This window comes from Diadema antillarum, unplaced genomic scaffold (assembly GCF_040938485.1).
Source record: "Diadema antillarum isolate AM-2024a unplaced genomic scaffold, OU_Dant_1.0 seq00000413_RagTag, whole genome shotgun sequence".
NCBI lineage: Eukaryota > Metazoa > Echinodermata > Echinoidea > Diadematoida > Diadematidae > Diadema > Diadema antillarum.
Window position 1 is genome coordinate 915,743 of NW_027271399.1, and position 22,724 is coordinate 938,466.

General features: G+C 39.0%; 1 protein-coding gene across 1 annotated transcript; it reads left to right on the top strand.

The window, feature by feature from the left end:
• Positions 1 to 2,584: 2,584 nt before the first annotated feature.
• On the top strand, positions 2,585 to 21,819 carry LOC139732306 (major facilitator superfamily domain-containing protein 12-like). Its single transcript, XM_071643176.1, has 12 exons — positions 2,585 to 2,767; positions 7,313 to 7,505; positions 9,189 to 9,325; positions 10,679 to 10,886; positions 12,040 to 12,172; positions 15,092 to 15,295; positions 16,565 to 16,657; positions 16,881 to 16,973; positions 17,534 to 17,701; positions 19,183 to 19,277; positions 20,300 to 20,427; positions 21,491 to 21,819. Exons 2-12 carry the CDS (start codon positions 7,342 to 7,344, stop codon positions 21,817 to 21,819), a joined length of 1,752 nt encoding a protein of 583 aa, XP_071499277.1. The 5' UTR covers positions 2,585 to 2,767; positions 7,313 to 7,341.
• Positions 21,820 to 22,724: the final 905 nt, after the last annotated feature.

Here is a 22,724-nt window from a genome sequence, read left to right on the forward strand (position 1 = left end):
CAAAGTTGTCTGACAAATTTTCTCTTGGCCAATCAGATGCAACTAAGTATTTCGGTAGCTTATAACAGTTTGTCAGATGAAATATCTGACAAAACGCTTCATGAAATGCCCCCAGGAAAACTTCTTGAAGCAGTTTGTACATGTACGATGCTGGAGGACAAGTGGCTTCCGTCTTTTTGCATAGAAACTTATCGTATGTACAAATTGTACAGTTTATGCTTTAATTACGACGTTATCTTAGTGCCGCAATGATTCTTTTGTTTTCTAGTGCGCCCGTTACTTGGTCTCGACGTATTCTCTTTTTCTTTTTTTTTTCTTTTTTCATTCACGTTAGCTTGGCATGAGAAAGAATTTACGATGGAATTGGAAGCACTTCCTGTTTAACTATAGTCGCGATACAATTGCTGTTTCATTGGCATCATCACCCGCATCATCTCATCATCATCATCATCATCATCATCATCATCATCATCATCATCATCATCATCATCATCATCACTGTATAGACTCACGTGCCCTTAGAGGATTTATCTGTCTGGTGGATGTCACCAGAAATCAGACGCAAATGTATAATATTGTCGCTATACCTGTGTCAGTGCATCACCATCAAGATGGACAACTTCATTCTTTTTTATAATCTATATTTTGAAAACATGTTCACGATGAAAGAAACCTAAGTGCCTGAGAAACATCAGAATAAAGACAAGCATGCGCTCACTGCGGGCCCAAGCCAAGACGTTATGCATCACAACTTGGCATAGGCCTAATTAGCCTACTTTTACATCACACTGGAACCAGGCTCTTCAAGTTCTCTGGCAAAAAAGCATTCTATGGCAAGCATTAACCGTATCAAAGTTTGAACCTTATTAAATGTCGAATGACTGGATTCTGGTTGAGATTAATCAAAGGAAAAGAAACAAAACATTTTGTACAATTTTGAAATTTCTTCTGCATTTACAAGGAGACATACACTCTCCGTCAAAATCATAATGGTTATTATTTATCGCAAATACTTTTAATTATGCAGGGCTAGAAAATGTGTGGTTAGCACAAGGGGTGGATTTAGTGCTGCATGGATTTCACACACTTCAAAAGTTAGACTTTTTGATATGTTTATTCAAGAGTGGAGAGCAGCCATAAATTATATGGTCAAATAGAATTTGTACAAATTATAGAATGTTTAAGGATAATTTCTTTGATGTTTGAGAAGTATTAACAGGTCCTGTGTAAGAAAGATTATATTACTATAAGTAAATTCAGATGTCGATCTAATGGATTACCTGTTAATAAGGGCAGGTTTGATGCAAGCCTGACAGATGAATTACATTGTACTTTATGTTCATCTGCAGATAGGGGATGAATTTCATTATATTTTTGTTTGTCCCTTTTTCTGCAAAGAGAGACTATTGTAGTTACCTAGTAGCTTGACGGCCAGTATAGACCAAGTGCATTATGGCCAATCTATTCAATTCAGCTAATGCTTGCCATTTGAAAAAAGTAGCCAAATTTGTCAGAATCATTATGTTTCAGTTTTCTTCAAAACCAAAGAAGAAACACAGTAGTTTTGTAGAAAGTAAATTATAGATGTGAATGTGTGTCCACGTAATAGTGGTAGAGTAGTTAAACGTCCTTTACGCCTTGATTTGTAAACACGTTTATTTATATCTCTTATTGTCACATGTACACTGTATATTATCACTTACATTTTTGTATTCACATATATTTGTATTCTCATACCCCGAGAGTGGGTCGCTAGAGTCAATACAATCTTACAATCTTGCAACCATTTGCACTGGGATCTATTAAAAAAAGAGTTACTTGTGAGGTATATGGCTTTGTGAAGATAGGACACTGAGCTAAATTCATCTCACTGAAAAAAAAAATCTACTACATCTGAAGCCTTGATGGCAAACGACGCTCAAAGACCGTGAATGACTGAAAGCCCTGTGAGTAGGCCCTTTCTTTTTTTTTGTTTTTCCATAATCTTTTATTGATTCCATATTCAATACAATTTCATGATAAACGATAAATCGAATCACATGTATTACAGATTCCACGATTCAACAAAACACAATTATAATGAAATCAAGCCTTTCAGTTCATTGAATCGAGAAGCCGAAAATCAAAAGCAGGAAATCCATCTCAGGCCTGTACCAAGCATGTATTTCCTGGCCCTGCCTAATCAAAGGTATTGTATTATGACATCATGCATGCCTCAACTGTATCAACGTAGAAGGGGCCGGGATCAAGGAGAAAGCTGGTCTGGCTTGACCAAACACTGTGTTCGAGCTGTAAGAGGACTATCTAGATCAGAGCATCGAAAAGTCCATAGGCCGAGTGATACATGTAAACTCTACTACGGATGAATGGCCTAATCGGTCGTGTACACACGGACGGTGTTACGCGATGTCGCTCCTTACAAGACTGCCTTCTGCGAAAAATAAACACTGTCATGCTGATTTGTAAACCTCTTCATCACAGAAAAATGAGTTAACGTAGGAATGTTTATCTGCCGCTATCGCATTCTTGTTTTAGACTTTTGAGTTATGTAGTATATCGGTGTCAGGTGATCGTAGTATCCAGTCCAAGGCCGCGTCGCCTGTGCACCGGTACCATCACCGCCGTCGCAGCGACTCCCCTGTCGAGAGACCGGGTACGGGCTGGTCTAGCGCTCCGGTTCGTGCTCACACGCGGTGGACTGGTGCGTGCGTGCTGTGCTGTGCTGAGCTGATTGCCTTACCGGCTTTGTGGAACCACTGACAACATTGTGAGGCTCCTCTTTTCCCCCTTGTTTTGTTTGTTATTTCATCTTTTTTCAATGCTTTTCTCAAAGTGCTTTTAAGTACCTAGGTGCACTTGATTTATCGTCGCTGCGGTGACAAGACCTTGTATCTCAAATTTTGGTGAAAATGACTTTTTTAAATTTTATTTACCGGTAGGCCTAACTTGAGTATAAAATGTTAGGGGGGCCTACGCAGGCTACGGTCAAATAATTGGTTAGGCCCTATGTGATGTCCTGTCCAAATCCTAACTGTCTTACTCCAAAAATGAAGCCAAAGCAAAGGAGCATGTCAAAGGAAAGGCTATCCCATTCGCCATGTTTTTTTTTTTTTTTTTTCTCTCCTTAACATTTGACATTTTGTAACTGTTAGATCTATACAACTTGTACGAGGACTCGAGGTCTTGTCGCCCCAGTGACGTTATACAAGTTGTGTTTTTAAGTTGTGATATCCCAATCAGGCATCGAGCAGAAACACAAGTGGTCATGTTTATCATTTTAAGGAGCCTGAGATTGATTGATTGATTGATTCGTTTGTTCGTTTGTTCGTTTGTTCGTTTGTTCGTTTGTTCGTTTGTTCGTTTGTTCGTTTGTTCGTTTGTTCGTTTGTTCGTTTGTTCGTTCGTTCGTTCGTTCGTTCGTTCGTTTGTTCATTCGTTCATTCATCTTTTAAATTGGTCTATGATGGACATAGAAATTTTGTTTTCATGAACATTACATTGTACCAAAATAATCATGACAATAGAAACACTCCACATCTTACATCACAATTATCAATGAAAGGTACAGTGAACATAAAACAGCACCCTACAAATCTATTACAGGTACACAATCATACATACACAATATACATGTATCATTTCTTTCACTTTATATAGCCCAAGCTACTTTGACCCTTCCCATGGTGGGCAAAAATATTGGGTCCTATAGTTTACAAGATTCAGAAATTTGTACTGCAGCAATTGAGAAAGTTAGACAGACAAAAAAGACCACCAACAACAGCAACAACAGACAGAAAACATCACCACCAATAACAAAGAAATCACCTGATATTTTGGACTGTTGACCCGTCGAGGACGGATTGATTTTGCTACAACTCGCGTTCCCCATGGCCATAGAGAATTGCCCGAGTATACTCGGGACTCGTCCTCGATGGGTTAAAGATTCAGTGACTACTGACCACCTTATCACATATTGTGTTCACATGAGGATTACGGGTGATTAGCCTTCATGTACCTTCAACTACAAGCTGTTTAATAGTAGTACAGCATTGCTTCATTCCAAGTGTGTAGATGAAGGTGGAACGTCGAAGATGCAAGCACAGGTCCTGTACATGTATACAGAGACTCCAACCCCAAGCACCTTCTCATCTGGAGATTCTCCCGCCTGAAACCCCTGTAGCAAACGGGAGACTCAAAGTTGATGTGTGCGAAGCGCAAAGTTCCTTGCGGCCGGGGGCTATCTAAGGCTTATTTTTTAACACACGATGACAATAAGTAAGAAATCTTTTCCAACGGGAGACACAGAGCCAGGGCGGGAGAAATTAAATCTTAAGCAGGAGAACGGGAGATTTTGCAAAAAATGGGCTTTCGGCAGGAGATCTCCCGTCGAAAGCGGGAGAGTTGGGAGTCTCTGTACATATAGAATGTAGTACCCCCAGAATCCCGATCTTGCCTTACCACATAAATCACAGCGCTCCTCATCAGATTGTACAGTTTGTGTACAAGTGCACACTGTAGACACAAGACCTACTGCTAGTTTAAAAGGTGTGATTATGACAGGCAAATATTGCCAAAGTACATGTAGTGACATATTTTTGTGCAATTAATGTTTGACAACTTTTCCTGGTAATGATTTATGAATACATGTGACTTTTAAAACACTAAAGAGAGTGTCCTCAAATTTAATGGGAGTGGCACTCAACCTTCATGCGAAATCTAAAAAGTGAAATGTCACTCCTCTCCTTGTCTCATAGGACTTACTTATGCACAGTTATGGCACTTTCACTGCTTGAACAAACTAAATGACCATGTGGCTTTTAGTTAGTACCTGCCTCACCTCCTCAGCCAGAGCAAGTGTCAGTTGCAGTAACTAGATTTGGTCACTTGAATGGGCAACAGGATCAGATCTACCTTTTTGCTAGGGAGTAGGCCTAATGTCAAGCAAAAGAAAAAAAAAAGAAGAAGAAAAAAAGAAGGGTCTTCACATTTTTCTGGTGCCAATTCTCTCCCAAAATCGGCTGAGAAGCAAAAAAGGTCTTTGCATTTTTTGCTGCCACTACTCTGCTAACAAGAGAAAAAAAAAATAAACAAAAAACAAACATAAGCAAAGCAAGGAAAAGCTCAAGGGGGGTGGAGGGGGTTTAAATCCCAACACCAAAGAAACAAAAAACAGAACAAAACAAAATAAATGAACAAACAAACAGATATACACACAATAGTCAAAGAAAATGAATAATAAGTAATGTTTCATTCCTCTTGTCACATTGGACTGCTAATGCACATTTATTACACTAATTGCTTACTGCTTTAATAAATGACCATGTGTCTTTTAGTTTCCCTGCCACACCTCCTCAGCCAGAGTAAGTGTCAATTGCAGTGACTAGATTTGGTCACTTGAATGGGCTGCAGTGGCGGATCTAGCTTTTTACTGAGGGGGTGGGGTAAGTTTGGGACAAGACAGGCAAAAAAAGTTTCAAGTTTGTTAATGCTGCTACTTCTCCGCTAACAAGCAAAAAAAAAAAGAAGAAAAAAAAAGGAGAAAAAGCTCGGGGGGGTGGGGGGGGGGTGGGGTGGGGTTATAAACCCCCTTCACCCAAAAAGAAAAAAGGAAAAAAGAAGCTACAAGTACCCCCAATGTACATGCACCCCACCCCCACCCCCGCCTACACTGTAGATCCGCCACTGGCTGAATGCCAATGACGTACTCTGTGAACAGGAACTGCAGTACAAGTTGTACAGCCTGTACGAACAGAGACTCCAACCCCAAGCACCTTCTGATCTGGAGATTCTCCCGCCTGAAACCCCTAGCAAACGGGAGACTCCAACTTGATGTGCGCGAAGTTCCTTGCGGCTAGGGTCCAGGGCTCGCTTAAGGGCCCTGGAAGCTTTAAGGTTCTAGATGCTTTCTTGTGCTATCTCAGGCTTATTTTTCAACATACGATGACACTAGTGCAAAGGAAGAAATCATTTCAAGTGGGAGACATAGATAGGGCCAGGGCGGGAGAAATCAAATGTCAAGCGGGAGAATGGGAGATTTTGCAAAAATGGGCTTTCAGCGGGAGATCTCCCATTGAAAGCGGGAGAGTTGGAGTCTCTGTACGAACTGTATTGAATGTGTGTCTTTTTGCTGCATATGGTGCAGCTCCAAGGATGCAGTGCAGATGATGTACACAATTAAAGTGAAAAGTTTTTCACACTCTCTAAAAACAAATGTGTTTTCTTACAATGTATGTGTGCATTGTATATTTCTCATATTGCTTGTATGGTATTTCATATTTAACGAGTATTATGGTCCCAAGTGGATCCCTTCAAACCATATTTATATATTCAATGATAATGGTGTCAGAGGAGTATTGTGTACTTTTTTTTTTTGGGGGGGGGGGGGGAGCAACCTTGAGAGCGGCTACAAGTACATAAAAATCTATTTTATGTACCGGTAAATAAAATTCTCAACCTACAATGTAATGTTAAAAATGAGCAAGGTGGGGAATGATTGTTGTTACTTTCCAGGAGAGATATGAAAATATGACATCAAGCAATTACGAAGCAGTATCTCATATTTTTGATGACTGAGAAAGTACACTGTATGTCAGGATACATGGGGTAAGTTGTCAATGACAACATTTACTGTATGTCCCACAATGTGGTAATCATTTGATCAGTGAATTTGCTTTTTCAATCTGTATCAGCCAGTGGTGGTTAACCTATTTCCTGAATGACAAGTGAAATTATTATTGAGCCCACGACTTTCCCTGTTTAGATAAAAATCTCCCTTTAAAGTATGATAACTTTATGTCCCTACCACCCCTCCCCTGCCCAAGAGAGGTTAAATTGATCAGGAAATGTGAAAAAGAAAAACCAGTCATATCCGATTGCAAGTTGGTCGGGTGTAAATAATTTCCTGAGAGTGATAGAGACTGTGCAGTACTCAGGAACTTAATCTAAGGTAGTGGTGAAACCGGCAGTGGTACTTGTCACTGCATGCCGGCAAAAATCATATGTTTGTATGTCACGTGGGACTTGTTTTGTCAAGAGCCATCATAATAATGGCACGTGTTGGTCTGTCATTGCCCACCTACAGTGTATGCTTGTAATGTATCATGCTGTGTCAAGCAGTTTTCTGATGGGTATAAGTATGCAAGGCTCCAGTGTGAAAATTCTAATACTCAATGAGAGTGTCTTGACAGAACAGCATTCTGTTTGATGGTGGTTACCATGTTTGAGAAAACATAACCATTGATCTGAACAACAAGAATTTAAAAAGTTCCATGAAGTTGCATGTTGAGCTTTTCTTCGTTGTTTTCATTGAAAGGAAAAGCGTGACGCATTAAAGGAAGAGATATGGCTGGAGATGAACCCCAGGTTGAAACGGCTAGGAAGCCAGCCAAAAGGCTCCCCTTGACGCAACGCCTCTCATACGGTGTTGGACACGTACTGAACGACCTGTGTGCATCAATGTGGTTCAGCTACCTCCTCCTATATTTCCACAAAGTGCTGGCTTTTTCGTAAGTATTCATGCATGTCATGCTGACGTACATTTCTCTGTAGGTATTTTGCAGAGCGGCTTTGCTGCATTTTGATGTCATTTTATTTACTTACAGTGCATATTTTTTTTCCCTCCAGCAAATATGGATTGATCTATGGGGAGTAGAGAGGTCTTGTTTTGAATAGGGATCACCAAATCTGACACAGCTTGTGTACATTTGTAATAACATATCCAACATCTTTTTCCAGGAAAAGGACAGGAGTTTTTCCAAACAGAATTAGATATAATTTTGAAAAATAATCTCAAAAAGCCTCTTCTTGGTTTTGGCTTACAATTTGACAGAGCGTACAGGTGTAGGTTTATTTTAGCTGTGTATATGTGTGATATCAGAGCCCAAACTTTCAGTGATATAACACCACTGAAAAGCAGAGGGTGATCTGCTGTTGAAATAATCACCAGAGGCAGCTTACAAGCTGATAAAAATGTTGAGCTCTATCAGCATGAATCAGGTGTGAAGCATGTGATGTGCGATATCTTGTCTCAGGATTTCATTTACATGTATGACTAGCTGAATGCTGAACACACATTGATTTGTTTGTCTAAGATCTGTGTGTGTAGTTGGCTTTATGATGATAAACTAGGACCATTATACTTCCATTATTAGTTTGACGCTATTATACTGGCTGTGTTCACAACGCAGGTACAGTTGTATTATAGACCTAGGAACGTGGCACCTGCACATGAACCCGTTGCGGACAGGCTGATTTTCCTGCAACGCGCATTTCCCATAGACACTTGCCTCGAGTATACTCGGGGCTCGTCCTCAACGGGTTAAAAACAAAAGTGATGGTATCGTAATTTTCCGTATAGACAGTGAAATGTGAACTTTGGTGCCAACTGTGTTTGTCCTGCTCCAATACAGGAACGTTTCCGACATATGTAAGTTGGGGTTTATAACTTTGATTCAATCACGTTAGTCAGTTCAAAGGTTGGAGGCAATTGGATATTTGGTCAATAAAAGACTTCAGCTGAAAAGACTATTAAAGGCATCTCCTCTCATTTGGTGTGCTCATCTTTGTTAATGTAGAAGTTTCATTTCATTGTTCCTGATGCCTTTATGATAACAAGCATGTGAATGTGAGTACATTTAAATTCCATACACTGCATTGACAATACAGTGTATGATAATGTTATAAACAAAGTTGGCCGAATTATGGTTTCATTGCTACCGTATGTGACCACACATGCAGTAACCAGGTAGCCTAAGTCACACTACTCACAGTTATGCCCTGGATGATGTTTAAAAATTCTGCATATATTTTGGAAATTAAAAAAAATCATATGTTAGCCATTTTTACCTGAACTGTTCACAATTACTTAAAAAAAAAAAAAAATGGTTGTATGACAAAGATACGTACAGGCTTACATGTACTGATGAGTGACAAGACACAAGTCTTAATCTTTTACACTATAAACTTTAGAATCATACCAAAATGTATGACTAACATGGATGACATTGCTCCCTCATCATCTTCTTCACCAAAATAAAAGGAGGTGGATTTTGTTTTTTGTTTTTATTTTCAAGCCAGATCCACGATTTATAAGAACTGAACTTTATCAAAGTTCATATGGCAGAAAGTATGTCACGAAAGCAAAACAGTTCTGACGATGACAATGACAATTAAATCTTTTGTTTCACCAGAAACTCCATGGCAGGAGGCTTGCTGCTCCTTGGCCAAGTCAGCGATGGAATCTGCACTCCCCTCATTGGCTACGAGTCGGATAGGACAAAGACTGGCTGCTGCAACTATGGTCGCCGGAAATCCTGGCACTTGCTCGGTAAGGAGGGGGAGGGGTTCATGGTGATCATACTGTAGGGACCATGCTGAGGGTAGTTTGGTGTTTGTCACAAGGTCTGCATTTGTGCATTTAATGCTTGTGCCTAGGTTTAGCTGTATTGTACTTATGTAGCGGGTCTACTTACTCTTAATAGCATTTTCAAATGGTATTGCATGACAACCTTCTGTGCGTACCATTTGATGCATTCTGAGTGTTGCCCAACTTTCTGTTTATGCATTAAAGCCAGAAAAAAAGAACAAATGAGGTGCTGTGGCATAAACAATCAGTATCGTGTTTGTTAATACTAAAACTGGAAAAGGTTCCTGCTTTAACCACGTGCTGTCCAAATGTCAAAGTCTAAAATTGTTTTGAAATAAAGGTCAAAGAAATTTTGCCCAGATATTTCAAATTGACGAACTGTGCCTGAATGGCTAATAGCTCATACACTTGGGTGCAAAGTCAATTTTCTTCTGTAATTTTCTTCTTTATTATGTTTATGGGAGGTTGCTGCATAAAAGTCTGAAAGAATAGATTTGATATTTGTACAACTATATAAAAGTTTGATGTTCTAACTATTACTGTAGTCTAAAGTTCAAAGTCAGTAGATATTTTTAGAAAGAGAACTTTTGCCATTTTCTTATTCTGAGGTACATGCCATGGTGCTTTGGAACAAGCAGTTGTGCTTGTGTGGCAGATATCTGTTGTGCTTGAATGCGTCTTATCTTCAGAGTGAATTGTCATAACTCTATCTTTTTTTTTTTGGGGGGGGGGGTGGTCAGCTTTCTTTGCCATTTTTAAGATGGTAATAATGATGTTAGTAATAATAATGATAACAGTGATACTGATAATGGTTATGATAATAATGATGATGATGATGATGATAATAATATTATTAATAATGATTAGGTACCCATACATAATATACACCTGGGTTGAGAGGGACATGGTGGGTAAAAGCAGGTTGTTCAAGGATGTAGGCACTTGAGGAGATTTGAATGCGGGACCTCTAATTGAAAATCAAGAGCCTTATCCTCTATGCCTCAGTGCCCCCACATACTGTTTGAAATAAAGTAGGGAAAATTGTATCATTCCATATAACGGAAAGCCTGTGAAGTGAAAAACAAGTAATTGATGGTCATTGACTTTATATCAAGCTTTAGTGCAGACAGGACACATAGTACAATATTTGTACATGTTGATAAAGATAGGCTCTATGCAGAAGGTGTACATAATCACTGTGAAATTCGTACTGTTTCTCATCTATTTCTGTTTCCTATGAGTTGTCGAAATTGATTTACGGAAGGTGCTCAAGCTGTAATATATCTCTTTCTTTCCCTCATGTAACCGAGTCAGGCACCATCTGTGTGCTGGCGGCGTTCACGTTCATCTTCCAGCCAGTGTTTGGGGGTGAGAACTCGGAGGACTGGGCGAGGTTCATCTACTACGCCCCCTTCATCGTCATCTTCCAGTTTGGCTGGGCAGCGACCCAGATCTCACACCTCTCCCTCATCCCTGAGCTAACCCAAATGGATGGAGAGAGGGTTGAGCTGAATGCAATAAGGCAAGTCGGAATTGGGGTTGCATGTCCGACATGTATGTTTTGCCGAAGTGAGCTCATCTGTGCTATGTGCAGAGATTGCATATAATCATGTACTAGAAATTCATGTAGCACAGTGTCCTGCTGGGCTGAATGCTTTTTCTGTCATCAAACCCACCCTGGATGTTTAGCATAAACATTTACTAATGAGAAATTATTTTGTATGAAAAAATGATGGAAGTTTTCTTCATTTTTCTTCATAGAACCAGACCATTTGTGTTTTTTTTCTTTCTTAATCATGGGGGGGGGGGGGGGGGGGGGGCAGGGGCTTTTTTTTCTCACTCAGGTGTTTTTTTTTTCCCTTGCATATTAGATGCTTCTATGATGTCACTGAATAAGAATTCTACTGTGATACTCAATTAACCCATGGAAAACTGTGCTTTGTTTACTTATTTGCACATGTCCTGGAGTATTGCTGATCGTCACAGATGTCGCTAAACTAATTGTCAGTGATAAGAATACCTAATCATTCTAATCCTTCTGTGTCAGCATGGCCTTCCTATTGGACTAATGTATATTGCTACACCTAAGTCGGCTTGTTAACTTACAATAAGATGAAGTTTGGAGAGATTTACTTAATGGTACCAAAGCTCAGCAAGTGAAAGTAAATGCATAGGCACAAGAAGGGTTGCAGTATAAGTACATTGTACTAAAGCAGAGTAACAGCTTATTAAAGGTACAGTTTACCACTGGGAGCAGTGATTTAAAAAAAAAAAATGTTTGAGATATCACATTTGATGCATATGTGTCGTTCATTTGTATCACAAAACATCCTACCATGTAAATATTTTGCAATAAAGCCTAAAATATGAGGAGATATCACTATTTTTCTCAATAAACCATAACTGTGGACCGTCTAGTCGGGAAACTTTTTAAGTGTAACAGTTGTTCACATTTTGTATATTTAACAATACTTTGAACATCAATTATGCTGACTTTTTGGTTGTTTCTATCCCTAACTCACATTTTAGAACTATTTTGAAACACTAAAGCTGGATTTTTCTTTCATCTGAAAATGGTAAAGTATACCTTTAAAATGTCAGTGTTAATCTTCCTGTGATGTAAGAGCACGCAAGATGAATCACTTTTTATTTTCATTTGCTTTTATTTTATTTAGGTATGCCTTTACTGTGATGTCCAGCATATTTGTCTACCTTGTGACGTTCCTCTTGCTGCACATGCAAGAAGATGAGAAGGACTCGGATCAAGTCTCAACGTCTCTAGATTCGGATGACATCCCTCAGTTTAGGGTATGAAGCCTTCTTGATGTTGTTAGAGGATCTGTGATGAGACTGTGATATATCTTCTTTAAAAAAATTGTTTTATATAATTTTTTCTTTTTGTCATTATTTTTGTTGTTGTTGTTGATGGATTCTTTTGGTTTCATTTTTAAAGCCCAAAGTTTCCCTCTGAGTGGAGAGTTGAACGAACTTTCTCGGAAGGACAGTAATACTCTGCGTGCAGATGACAGTGTAGAATCCTACGTATGTGTGTGTGTGCGCGCATGATGTACACTGTATGATACGTGCTCGGGCTCAGGCAACTGCAATTAAGATCTCCACGTAAACAACAAGAACAACAGTCCACTCTGGTCGACAGCTCAACTTTGGCTTTGATTTTGTTTACTCAACAAGATACAGTAACTGTTGCATTAATGAATAGCATATTAATCAATAATAAAAGGTCTAACAGTTACTTTGCACACATGAGTTCTTTGGGGCTCTCTATTTTGTATTACAATAATTATTCCATATTAGTCCACTATACATCGCTGAGTAATTAATCTAATGATACCCTGGGAGCGCATGATCATTCATGTATCTCAAATTGCCACACCATGATTTTTACTCGACGAGACTCAATTTTTTATAGTTTTCTGAGTTGGGACCAATTCAGTTCTTACTGTGCTATTATAACAAGTATTCCTAAAATGTTGAATATCAGTAATGAGATGATTCAACCTTGGAACGGGTCGGGTGAACAATAAATAGAAAGCCTTGTCATGATTACCTCCGTCAAGGGAGGAGGTTATGTTTTCGTTACCGTTTGTTTGTTTGTTTGTTTGTCCTTGTGCAAAATAACTCAAATTTGGATGAAACTAGCAAGAAAGGTTGAGAATGACACAAGTAACAAACAATTAAATTTTGGTAGTGATCCGAGAATTTTAGGGGAATTTGTGAAGGATTTTGATATTTTGACAGGTAGGATGAACTTGGGAGTTCAAGCTGCGCATTTTTGAGGTTTTCAAACGTGCACTATAGTGCGTGCTCCAGTTTCTGCAGCTGGGCGAAGCGCGCTGCGCAGCTGAGGATTTCGATATTGGGAAATCGGGCGATTTTTCAGCATGTATACCTATGGGTGTGGAAATCACTGATCTCTATGGAAGAGCCCAAAGAGCTTTTCCCCAGTGGTGGAGAGGAGAAAAATCTCTTTGGGAAGAGCAAGATCATCGCTGGAAAGTAGCTGCTTGGTGGAGGTGTGCGCTCTCAGAGTGCTTTTCTAGTTTGTCTTAGGGTTGTTTTGAAATTATTGATATAATGCAGAGATAAGAATAATGGTAGCATAAGGTCATTTTATGTGATGTAAGCATTAAAAGGTCTGATTTATTTCAAATATTCACAAACCATGTCAATTAGTCACGGATAGTAGATCTTCATGTCGTCAATAAGTGAATCTCGCCAACCATGCACTCCGTCTCTGAATATCTCGCAAAATCTCGGGTGCTGAGAAGGACATGCGCAAGCGCAAAAACCTGCGCATACGATAAATTTTTTATTTGAGCTCATTAACAGCCGTGTTGCGGTCTGACTGCAAAAGGGTACCAAAAGCGTATCAAAAGTTCGTATGTGAGAAAGCGCATAACATGCACATACATCACAATGCAAAGAGTTCATTCTCTTTGTTCGGGATATCTGTAAGTAATTCAAGCGAGCCAGGTGAATGACCCTCTCGCTACAAAATGCGTGACCCCCTCTAAAAATAACTCGTGAGGTATGCTTTCTCAACAGAGCGCTCAAACGCTCCAAAACTGGCATAGTTCAGTTTGCTTTGGTTTGCTTTAGAATGCTCAAACGCACCCTGTGTTTCAAGGCATTGGTGATAGTATTGCCCAGCCTGAGGGCTCTCAACTTCAGGCTGTAATCCCTGGAGCGTGCTTCGAACTGTTCACCACACATGGCAGGCATGGTTGTAATACCCCCATTTCACAGAGATTTTTTTCTCGTCAGTCACTCGTCGCAAGCAAAGTTTTCTGCATCTGGCCACCCACCGGTGTGTCAGATTGCAGTCTGATAAATCCGACTTGTGTTTGTCGACTATCAGTTCAGTGTGAGACATGTCGGGCGGTGATCCAATGAGGCAAGAGCGTCTGATGAGGATCACATGCGACATGTCTGACATTGGCCTGATAATCGACCAATACAGTCGGATTCATCAGACTGCAATCGGATGCACTTCGGTGCATGGCCGGAGCAAAAAACTGGCATCTGATGAGTGACCAATGAGAAAAAATCTCTGTGGAATAGGGATATGAAGCAGAAAAGAAAAGAAAAAAAGCTTGCTGAATTATTGGTTCGGCTGTGGCTTGGTGCGGCGAGTCTGCGATTGCTATTTACAGTTTGATATCTACTGCGGGAAACAAACTTTGTGACTGCTGGTCATGGCTGCTATGGGGGCTCTTGGGGGATTTTTCAGTGGCTACTACAGACAGATGGCCTCTTAAGGCAGATTTTACTGTATATTATCATGATTATTACTTTGTTGACATCATGACAATGGTATAGTGGACTGGGAGGTGCTTTTGATTCTGTCATTTGCATTCATTGTATATCTTGACTTTTTTTTAAAGTTATTTTGGAAAACATTAAACAAGCAAACAAACAAACAAACTTGGAGTGGCATCTGTGTATTCCTAACTGAAGATACCACAGCCTAGTGCCTACTTACTTCAAATGTATCCCTGTATGACAGAGAACATGTGTTTTTTTTAAATGTATGGTGCATATGCTCATGGGGGAAAAAATGTTGAAAGATAGGGGGATGCTATTACATGTAGCTTTGCCAGCTACATTTGACTCAAATGTCATAACCACATGGCATTGTCTTCTAGTTTTAATCGGCAGTGTTTATTAATCGAATGTTGTTCAATGCTTGCAAATCTTCCTCTGCAGTATCTGGTGCTGATTGTTGTCGGGGTTGGCTCGATCTTTGCCGCCATCTTCCACTTCGGCACTCGAGAGCCCAGGAGAGGCAGGAGGAGAAGACTGAGTTCCTCCAGCGAGATGGAGGACTCAACGAGTTACAGCATCCAGGGGGGTGCTTCCAAGCTGCGCATGAAGTGGAGTGACTGGCTAAAGGAGCACCAGTTCTATCAGGTGAGAAAATAGCAGGGGGAAGGCAAGTGAGTTGCAGGGGAAAGTGAGGAATGTGATTTAGTACAAGTAGAAAAGTGATGAAAGGGAATGAGGAGCAGGAAAAATAGATGAAGGTGAGTGAGTAGCAGGAGGAAAGTGAGGATGTTGAGTGAGTAGCAGGGATGAAGTGAAGAAGATGAATATTAAAGCTGTAACAACAAAATGATGAAGGGGAGTATGAAGATTACAGTAATATAGCATTTCCCTGCCCATTCTTGTCCAAATACCATGTAAAACTGGCCATAAAGTTTGTAGCTACAGAAGTGAAGATATCCATCAAGTCAGGGTGTTATTTCGTGAAGCATTTTGTCAGATATGTATATATATATATATATATATATATATATATATATATATATATATATATGTATGTATATATATATATATGTATATATATATATATATATATATATATATATATATATATATATATATATATATATATATATATATATATATATTAATAAACTGTTAAAAGCTGCCACTGATAGGTTGAGCGCAAATTTGTCCAACAAATGCCCCCCCCCCCCCCACCATCTGAAGCAAAGTCTTTTGATGGTCAGAGATCTAGGTACAGTCTAATTCTATGTAGTAACTTAGAGTGAAACTATGCTCCTAGTGAAAGATGTCAATGATTCATATTATAATATCAAACAAGTAGGACTGTAAAAGTTTCATTGAAATCACACCAGACAAGGTAAGGTTTAGAATTTTGAAATGACTTATTGTTTTCACAAAACACCAAAATATCAGATAGCTTCATTTGTACATTTGACGAGGTGAGCATATCATTGTTACACATGTCATAAAATAGGTGTATGTGTCAAATTTGCAATAGGGCCGTACAAATTCATAGGCACATATGATTTATTTTCAGTGGTACATAGTAAGTCTTACATGTAAAGAACAAATATGTCACAAGTGCAAGAGTCTCCTGTTTGTATGATGTGTTTCTAAATTCACTTGATAGAGGACTGGATGCTAATCAGATATTTTGTGACTAAACCAGTGGCTATATACAAATATTTTCGCGCGACTAATTTTTCGTGCTTGGCTGTTTTTAATTCCGCGGAATAAAGACATTAACCCCTGGCACATATGACATGCAAAAATATTCGTGTGCTTTTCTTTTCGCGCTTGTATCTGGTTGCGTGAAATGCGCGAAAATTTCAACACCGCGAAAATTTCCACTTTTACAGCATTCTCTATAACCTTTGTCTCTTGTTACAGGTAGCCCTGCTGTATATGTTCACGAGGCTCATGGTCAACATCGCCCAGATCTACATTCCTATGTATGTCACAGATACTCTCATGTTAGACAAGGTAAGTCTAAACCTGAAGTGATTGATTACTGTGTGCTGTTTTCAGTTTTGTGTTAACTGGCATCCTAAGCATTTGTAGGGTAATTGATTGATAGACCAGAAATGTACATGTAATTGGGTATTAAGTAATGACCACCCTCAATACTGAATTGTGTCTCTTCTGTTTGGCCAAGAAAATAGTGTAAAATTTTTCTTCTTTTATTTGACTTGTCTTTATTCCACAGGAATCAGTGGCTCTTGTTCCGCTCGTCGTATACTTCAGTGGGTTTCTGTCTACATTTGTTGCCAAGCCGATAAACAAATACTGTGGCAAAAAGGTTCGTCTGACTTTCTACTTGTGGAGGGAGGGTTTTACCTGGCAGAGATATGACTGCCATGCATACATTAAATATGCATTGCCTCAGACACACGTTGTCATTGTAAAGTTCTAGGAATGATCTGGCTCAACTGACGAATCTTAGAATTGCTTTGCTACCTGTGTTGCTTGAATTGTCAGTAAAATGTATGTCGGCATATCTCATATTGAGTGATATGTTTGTGAGTAATAGGGCTTTCAAATTCTACTTCAATTAGAGCTTATCGCCATCAAGAAAGCAGCCTGTTAGATTATTGTGTGCTAGTACTAAAAATATGTGTATTGAATGTCCAACAACAATACCGACCTGCTACTAAATTTCAAGCAGTGGGTGATTAGAATAGAGGCAGCATGTTAGTGAATGTAGTAGAATTAGAGGAAGTGAGGGTAGAAACAATTTGAAAATCAGAAAATGATGTAGAATAATTTTTTTTTTTGTGTCGTAATGTACAATCACAGGATGATTACAGACTGTCGCTGTGAATGTGACGATATTCCTGTGCTTTGCTGTTTCCTCACCAGCTGACGTATTTCCTTGGGGCAATGCTGTACATCGGGGCCTGCGTGTGGATGGCTGTTCCTAACATAGGGCTGGAGGTGTACGGAGCAGCCATCTTACTGGGGGCTGGGGGTTCCACTGTTTTGGTTACCTCCCTAGCTCTGACTGCTGACCTGATTGGACGTAATACGGTGAGTCCCTGTCGGTGTTCTTTCTGCCAATTTGAACTCAGATTCCCCAACTTATGCTGATCAATAACAATAATGATAACATAAAGATATCATTTAATGATAGAAACATTAACAAATATAAAATGATGCAAAAGACAAACAAGAAAAATGCACAAGCTACTTCATTACATGTTGTAAAAAAATATATACAAACTCATAATTCTTGGGGTGATCGATCATTTCTGTATGCTGGCCCATTCCTATGGAATAGACTCCCACAAAACATTCGTAATCTGTCCTCTCTAAGTGAGTTTAAGAGCTCACTTAAAACCTGGTTATTTAGACAAGCTTTTTTGTAAACATTTCCTTTATTCCTTTTCTCATACCTCTTTGTAACTGGTTTTTTTCTTTCTGCCTCTTTCTTGTGCCATGAGCATCTATTCATGATGGATACCGGCGCATTACAAGTGTTCATATTATTTGTTATTATTCTTGGAAGATGTTTTTACATGTCAGTATTTGCATTTATTCAAATAAAACTAATATTTAAGGAGATTTTTCTAGACATTCAGAGGAAAGGCTTTGCAGGTATGAAGGACATAGATACCTCCAATGATTGCCCTTTTATTCACAGTATTCAGAAACGTTCAGCAGCCTTGTGAGGTACGATAGATTTTATCCCCTCAAAGGAGTCATAACATGGCTGTAAGATCCCGGCATGCCTACCAAATCAGCCACATCTTGATATTGATGCAGTCAATATTTTTATATTATGCTGAATGGTGATGTTTCCTCTATTGCCCTTTTTGTGTGTGCAAGCAGCTTGCGTCTGCTAGTGGAATTGCTATGTAAAACTGAGTTAGTCACAAGTGTGCAACTTCATGCCCTACTTCCATACAAGAACTTTCATATCAACTCGAACTCCTGAGTTTTATTTGTAAACTTGTAGTGCGCTTTCTGTAATCATAGCAGTCTTTTTGTCTTGACTCTTTGTAGTGGCCAAGTGTGGCTGTCTCTCTTAATTTTCCTTTTTGTTCAGCCATCCAAACTGTACAAACCAGATATAATGCCCTATAATAGAATTAAAAAGAAGACAATTTAATTTTATGTTACAGAGCTCAATTTCTTTTTTTTTTTTTCCAGAGATGGTGAGAATCTTTTTATTTTGATATTCAGATAGCTGATTTTCTTCAGAATTATTTGAGCTTAATGAGGAATTGAAATATAGACACTTAAATGGATAGTATAGTATTGGTTGAGATGGGGCTTGAGATTTTTCTTGTGTGTGTGTGTGTGTGTGTGTGTGTGTGTGTGTGTGTGAATGAGCATCCGATTCCAAGAGGAATTCAAAGTTTACTTTACAAAAAATTGGCTTTGAAATGACTGAGACATTCAAAACAAAGTGGTCCTAATAAAAGGTGGGATCCACCTTTTATTTGGACCACAACTATACCATCCCTTTAAATACAATTTCTATGGATTCTTTTGTCTACAAATCATAGGAAAGTGGAGCTTTTGTCTATGGAGCCATGAGTTTCACAGACAAATTGTCAAATGGTGTAGCCGTGGAGATCATTCAACTCCTGCAACCTTGTTTGTGAGTATCTGTTGTGTTTAAGCATCATTTTGTATTCTACTTTTCCTTTCTTACAAGCCTCAGAGAACGGATTTGGTCACAGCAAAGTTTGTGCATCCCTACCCAATAAGCAAAGATAGCAGTTTCTTTTACGTACACTTTCCAATTATTTTTATCAAGATGTACAAATTGTATATAATGAGTGAAAGAAAAGTCACTTAAAGGTCCAGCTTACCTTTGGGAGTAGTAATTTTAAAAATGTGTAAGATATCACTTTTGATGCATATGTGTGGGTCTGTTGTATCACAAAACATCCTACCTTATAAAATTTTCTCAATGAAGCCTAAAATATAAGGAGATAATCATATGAGCATCTTTCTCAATAAACCATAACTGTAGACGGTTTAGTCTGGAAGCATGCTTATTATGACCATTGTTTACATTTTGTGTATTTAACAATCCTTAACTTCGATTATATGGATTCAGATTTTTGCAGTGGCTGTTTCTATCCCAAACTCACATTTCAGAACTATTTTACAGCACTAATGCTGGGTTTCTGTTTCATCTGCAAATGATGATTTTTGTAATTTCAGAAATCAGTGCAGTGATATCCATTGATATGCACATCTCAAATTCATGTGTTCTGTAGGCTCTTTGTTTCTTGTTTTTTCTGTTATATCTCTGTGCAATACATCATAAAGTCATGGGGTAATAGATTGTAATTGACAGTTCTGGTGTTTGTGCTACCTCATAGTTTCACTCTTTGTGTTGGAGATACACAAGCTTCTTCATTGGCAAACACAATGAAAATTTAGCGCATGGAGTGGTAGTTATGATTGATGTCCCTCGTTGTTAAGCTGTCAGTGTTTGATTTAATACATTTGTTTGGGAGTCGACACTAGTGCCAACACAAGTACTGAACTTGAAATATAAACTCATTGTATGCTAGCGTAAGTGAAGAATTGGTGTGAAAGGGAAGTCATAAAAGCCTGCAATGATGTTGCAGCACATTACGCGTTATTTTTGCTGTAATTCTCCCGTAGGCACTGCTGCCCTGCCTGTGCTGGCTACTACAAGGGTATAGTGACATATGTCACAGGGGGAGCTGCTATTGGAAGCCTCATCGTCCTTGCCACTCTCATCCCGTCCACCATCGGCAAGAGGAGAAAAAGTGAGTCCTGACTTGAACTCTGATGAGTTTGAAGTTCTATCACACAGATATGTCTTCTCAGGAGTTCATTGATGTTTGAATAGTATCCCATGTGTGTCTATAGTCAATTAGGGTCTCATACAGGACAAAAAATGAAGCCTACCCATCGTAGTTTTTGCTTGAAGAAAAAAAAGTGGGATTTAAAATGCACTTAGTAGTGCAATGTTTGTCATCTTTTTAAGCTTGTTATGAGCTTGTGAGCTTTAATGTACATAGCTTTTTGTATGTCATCAGTATTAATATAATCTGTCAGTGTCACAGTACAATGTGTGTCCGTAAAGAGCCTTTTCAAAACATATTTTAAGTGTGAATGTATGCATACATGTCTTTCTTTTTAACTCTTTATGTGCCATGGTGGAAACCCCCTGTGTGCCACGTTATTCTGAGACATGAAGGTAGTCATTCTTTGAGAAAGAATTCTGTTTTTCCAATCTGTATAACTTCTACAAATTTCTGTTAAGCTGGACATAATAGTGAGCAAGGTTTAGAGGAATACCAAACTTTGCTTCCATATACAATGTATAACAATTCTATTTTCAATTTTTCTTTTGAATTACCAATTGCTACATTACTGTAAAGGCATGACTTTTGCACATAAAATAGTGACATAAACTTAGAAGGTACACGCAAATCTAGTTGGGAACGCCGCTTGATAGTTAAATCGCCACATAGAATGCAAGCCGTATGTGAGAGGAACAAAAGCGCGAGAAACGCTTTGATTGTACCGCGGGATTAGTGATTTATCGATCAGTTTTGTTGGTTTTGTTTGTTGAGCAGAATATGCGAAGTTGGCACGCCGTCGACTGAGCCGGACGTGCGAACGTGGCACATAAAGAGTTAAGCAGGTTTTAGGCCAACAAACAAGATAACAGCATAACACAGAAGTGATTGGGAGGGACCAGCAGAGAATGATGTAGGGTAGGATAAAAGTGGTACAAAATATAACTTGATACTGAATGATTGTAAGCTTGATACATTTGGGAATGCAGCAAACTTACAAAGATTCACCTCATCTCTCTGGCAGAATGTAACGATATACCCTACGTGCAAGCTGATGGCACACACGCCAAACCTGAACTGCGTACAGACCATGATTGCAACACGGCGCCGGAGCAAGGGGAGGGCATTAATCACACGAACGTGCATCCCCCTGCTAATGGAATTGAGACCTATGCAGAGATTCACGATGGAGGTAGAGTGTCCGACAGAGAAAGACCAGACGAACTGGACAGGGAACTTCTGAGTTGCGCTCAGGGACAAGATGCAGGGACCAACAAACAAGAGTTAAACGTGTGCGCAGATGCGAGACCCCACGCAGACGACACCATGAGTAATGATGCACCCAGAGTATGATAGACCTATGGGAAAAGCCCCATCATATGTCTTCAGCACTACAGTTTGAAATTCAACTTCAACAAAATCAAGAGGGCTTTCACTACCAAGGAAAATAGTCACCAGGTATTCAGAAGCTATTGCACAGCTCTTGTTTTTTAGAAAAAATCTGGCCACCTACAGTAACTCATCAGTACTTGCAATGTGTTTTGAGAGAAAGGTCAACATTGCAGAAAAAGTGAGAGAGCACATCACATTGAATTCAGACAAGTTGATACTAGTGATGAGAAATGATGAAATCTATCATGAGATACAAAGTGATGGTTGCTCTGCACTTGATCTCCAAAATAGATTTTCTCTTCGAGGGATCTGTTTAGTGGCCACACATGGCAGATGACAGCTATGTACAGATGGGTGACCACTAAAAAAACAAAGTCCAATTTGACCTTAAGTATTGCTGATATCAAATTGTCTCTGCCCTTCTGCCTTCATTGCCATTCCAAATCTTTTCCAACTCTGGTCAAAATATGTCAAGTAAAGGACAAAATGTCTTAATGTATCCTCTGAGACAGTTGGAGGCTGATCTTTAAGAGAGCATTCAAGAGGAAAAAATACATAGATGCCAGGATTAAGCATTTTGTTTGTAATTCAACTGACGAAGTGTTGTTTTTTTGTTATTTTGCTATCATGAGAGATTATGTATGGTCTCTTGTTAAATGTTCACTCAGATTTGTAAGAATTTCATCTCTTTGTGGTCACTACTGAAATCATTCCAAGTACTGTAAGTTCAGTTCTGACTGCCTTTAGATTAATGATAATGAATAGGAACATGCGTTTAAAGGACAAGTTCACCTTTATAAACATAAGGATTGAGAGAATGTAGCAATATTAGTAGAACACATCATTGAAAGTTTGAGGAAAATCAG